General features: G+C 31.8%; 1 protein-coding gene across 1 annotated transcript in view; it reads right to left on the minus strand.

Moving 5' to 3' along the window:
* The window catches only part of LOC100166873 (ionotropic receptor 25a), a 9,696-nt gene extending 6,111 nt beyond the window's left edge, over nt 1–3,585 (minus strand). The window contains exons 1-3 of the mRNA XM_029489335.1: nt 2,078–3,585; nt 1,044–1,510; nt 860–959 (exon numbers count right to left, since the gene is read on the minus strand). Of these exons, the coding sequence (XP_029345195.1) occupies nt 860–959; nt 1,044–1,199 (256 nt within the window). The 5' untranslated portion in view covers nt 1,200–1,510; nt 2,078–3,585. The remainder of the gene's footprint in view (nt 1–859; nt 960–1,043; nt 1,511–2,077) is intronic.
* Between the last annotated feature and the right edge of the window lie 738 nt (nt 3,586–4,323).

Here is a 4,323-nt window from a genome sequence, read left to right on the forward strand (position 1 = left end):
TAACTGTATATAAGTTTTGTCTTTTCGTAAATATGACCCCCCTCAATTTTAGTTCTAGATCCGCGCCTGTAAACAAGTGCAGTTTTTTTAACCACACCCTTGCTCGGAATCGTTTTTCGAATGCGATGATTTATTATTACTTCTAAATTTAATATCTCAACTGAAATATGTTACCCAGTGGCCTGCCCAGTTCTTGTAGAGCTGGGCAAATATAATTTTGAGACATCCGAAAGTAAACTGTTGATACCAATGACACACAAAAAAAAAATGTTAACATTGTTATTTTACATTATTTTATATTTGGTGTCTTAGAATATTGCGCACTCGTAGGTATTTTGTGAAAAATCTGAAGATTAAATGTGCTTCTAATAAACTAATTTTTTAGTCTCAGAGCGTAGGGTTTACAATGATGTGTGTTTTTTTTAATTAATTTTTGTTTTTGCCGACTGTCACCAGTCACCACCTTTTAGAATAGTAATAATGCTTCAAAAAATTCACAGTATTTTAAAAAAATAATTGGGAAAAACAACAAAACAATTAAAGAATAACACAAATTTTTAACCAAAAATAGAGTTCGAAAAAATCGACTTTGTTGTTTTGTTGTAACTAAAAAATAAATAATTGCAGATATACTTGAATTTTTTACCAAATATTTATTTTAACACATTAGGTCTCTGCTAAGAATTGTATTTTTTGTATCGCATACAATGATTTACTATCGAGCTCAAATATTTTTAACATATTCAGTACAGTGGACTACCCATTTATGAGGTAAATTTGACACCTACCATACCTCAGAGTAACTTTCCCGTTTTTTTTTCTTTTTAAATCGATTAATACGTTAATATATTTCCATCACCTATCGATATTCCCGTTTGTTCAAAGTACGGGGCAATGAAATCTATAACTTCTTCCCGTTCCGATGTCATGGTGAGTGCAGCTATCACAATATCTAGTTCCTGTAACCACACAGTAGTATATGAAACCTTGAAAGTCAATAATTTCGTAGGTACCTAGATATGTTCTACTCATCGTTCACTCACTCCTTCCACAAGTCCACCGATGAGCCCGTTCCATTGATTCGTCACTGGATCGAGTGAACCAAATTTGTCTTTAACGACTAGTTCGTATTTGAAATTCATTTCTTTTGACAGTTTTTCGATTAGATCGATACAATAACCTTTCCACACGTCTTCCATGAACGTCCAAGGAATAGACTTTGGGTAAAAAAAACAGAGCTCGTCAGACTTACGATTACAATAATAATATCATGATAATATGCTGAACCACTAATAAAATGCAAGCTAACCTTTGCGGTCCCAACTCTGAAGAATCGGCGGCCGTTGACTACTGTCGAAGCATCGTATTTCATTTCTAAACCTCCATTTAAGGTCCACGTACCCAATTGGTTAGGTACACCATGTGGACTGACTTTGAGTATCATTGCTCGTTCGTTGTACGTCATCAGGTTGGTGTCGATGTCGTATTGAAATTCATTTTTATTTTCGTACTAAACATAGGATACAAATAACACAATATATATATTATACTTAAACATAATAATATATAATATATTATATTAAAAACTAGCTGATCCCGTGCACTCCGTTGCGCGTAAAAAAATATAACTCTTAAAATATTGTGATTACTCATGCTTGTCCCTGGTGTGCCCAAATGGGGACTAATAACAAATAAATACTAATTTCTACTAAATATTTCTCCTGTAACCAATAGCAACCATTAATAAACCAAAATTTCAATCGTAAATCTCATAATCCCCGTTTGAGCCCCTACCGGTGGCGTCCTGACACGAATATAATTGGCGATACGTTCTTCTTCTCGACGAAAAGAATGTATTGAAAAAAAAATAAATTGAATCGGTCTAATATCTCTTGAGAAAAATGGTCACGATTATCCCACCACTTAATTTTATTATATAGATCGTTATTCTATAAATAATATTCTAATAATTAATAGGTAAATTAAAAAAAATAATTATAATTTATAAATTTTAACATTATATGGGTTATAACCTTAAGATAATACATAATATTTAGGTTTATATAGGCATACCTACCGAGTTGAGTAAATTTTCGATTTCCTTTCGTTTTTCTAATACTAAAACATCAGAAATCAAGTCACAACTAAGTTTTGGACGATCTCGCGATACACGGTCAAGAAAGTAGAAAATGAAGTTAAATAATGTTTTAGCACGCGTCATTTTATTTGTATATCCATTTTCCCATGACGTGAACTTCATGAGCGTTACTGCCGAATCAAGTTTTAGTTTGGTCGTATCGTTTGTAACAATTATCCACGATTCATCCAGTTTTATTAATTTTTCTTGATTTATCTGATATAAAAAAAGTTGTTTTTTACATTATAGGTATATAGGGTACACGAGCACACTGCACACGACTGTTTAAATTTATTGTTGCACTAACTGTTTGCACATATTGGTCCAAATTATTTCCTATTAGAGCTACGTGTCTAATACCAATTTTTGTATTCTTAAGTTGATCAATTTCATTCGATGTTAGACGACTCAAGACAATAGCTCTTAAAGATGATTTTCCTGAAGTCAAATAGGTTACGGCTTGATCTGCGTCTGAGTACACGAATTTTGTTTAATATTATAGAAAATCTATTAAAAATAAAATATTTACCTTGTTGGTTAGTGAATACGAATGTAATTTCTTTGGTAATATTCAACCATGTGACATACGATTCAATTAATTGGATTGCCGGTTGAATGTAAGAAAAGTCAGTTCGGAAATAGGCCATGGAATTAGCGTTACTTATTTTCCAGCATGGTATACACGAGGGAATGAGAAGATCAATGGTGGCTAATGTGTTATTCGACGCAACACTGCAAACTGTTTAGAATACAAAAACTTGCATTAATATTGATATTTTAATAAATTACTATTTTTAATGTAATTTAGGTATATATACTAATAGTATCATTTCCATAGCTTTCCAGGACGATATAGATGCAGGAACTTGAGTCTTGAACACTCAGAATATTATGTAAGTGCAATATATAATATATCTAGGTACATTTACCTATTATACTGCTGTACACCTCATAAACATTTATCGTTTTGTATACTCTGTCGTAGTATAAGATACGATATTTCCCAGACAGCATTTTGGAATGATAATATTATAACAGTGCTTAAAACCGGTAAAAAACCGTAAATTTGAGAACCAAAAACCGATAACCGCTTTTAGTTTTGGAACGCTGGAAGCGGTTATTGGTTATCGGTAGTCAAGGTAAATATCTAAATATTAACATTAAAGCGGTTACCACATATTTTCAATCCCAGTTTTATGACCAAAACCTATTCCCGACCAAAAAAATTAACGGTTTTTTCGTGGAATTTAATACCTACTTGAATTACTTATGTCAAGGATCATGATTGCATTATAGTCGAATTTAATTTTCCAGCTATTTTTAAATTTTTTTCCCCAATTAATTGCCGTCGAGTATTGCTTATCTGTTGTGAATATCACATATACGTATGTATATACATAGGTATAAGTGTGTAGCTATATAGTATAAACACCGTCATAAACGTCGTCGTCGACCGTCGTCTTCGTGCGCTGATTCCTATTACGAAATAGTTTATGGAATAGGGGCTCACCGCTCAGTCCATTTAGTATTTACTCCTATTTAGTAGGTACTTTTTAGTATATTTTACGATATTTTAATGCTGTCGTCTGTTACAATCTTTGTTTCTTAGAAATATACACATTTATATACAGTGCCACAACTTACTATAGATAGGGGACCTTCCAAGTTTAATTTTAAGCAATTTTTTAGGTTTTTATCACATTATACTTTATTTTGCATATATTTATAAACAGTTAGGTATTAAATTACAACTCCCAAAGCCCAAACCCTCCTGGTTCTGCATTTGTTATTTGTAGTGTTTGCTCCAAGGGTCGGTCCGAAGGCTAGCGTAGAATGCTCGATCTGCAGACCCAGGTTTTGGAGCATTGTAATATAATATACAATATAACCAAAAAGTTATGTGTCAATGTATCACCCTTAGTGTCATCTTGGAAAGTTATTATATTTAATTTTGGTTTTTTACAGTTTTAAATAAGACAATTATAACAATAACATTTTTTTATGCAATACATTATTTTTTTGATTAATTAAGATCGCATATCGCATAATATCTTGATCATATATTTTAAACTTTAAAGCAGTTTGAAAAAATAAATATTTAAATTGAGGGAAATCAACCAAATTAAAGCATATTAAGTTTTTGCTTTTGTAATAATAATAGTTATGTTATAAACCCACGAATGGCC

The sequence above is a fragment of the Acyrthosiphon pisum genome, chromosome A2 (assembly GCF_005508785.2).
Source record: "Acyrthosiphon pisum isolate AL4f chromosome A2, pea_aphid_22Mar2018_4r6ur, whole genome shotgun sequence".
In the NCBI taxonomy this organism is placed as follows: domain Eukaryota; kingdom Metazoa; phylum Arthropoda; class Insecta; order Hemiptera; family Aphididae; genus Acyrthosiphon; species Acyrthosiphon pisum.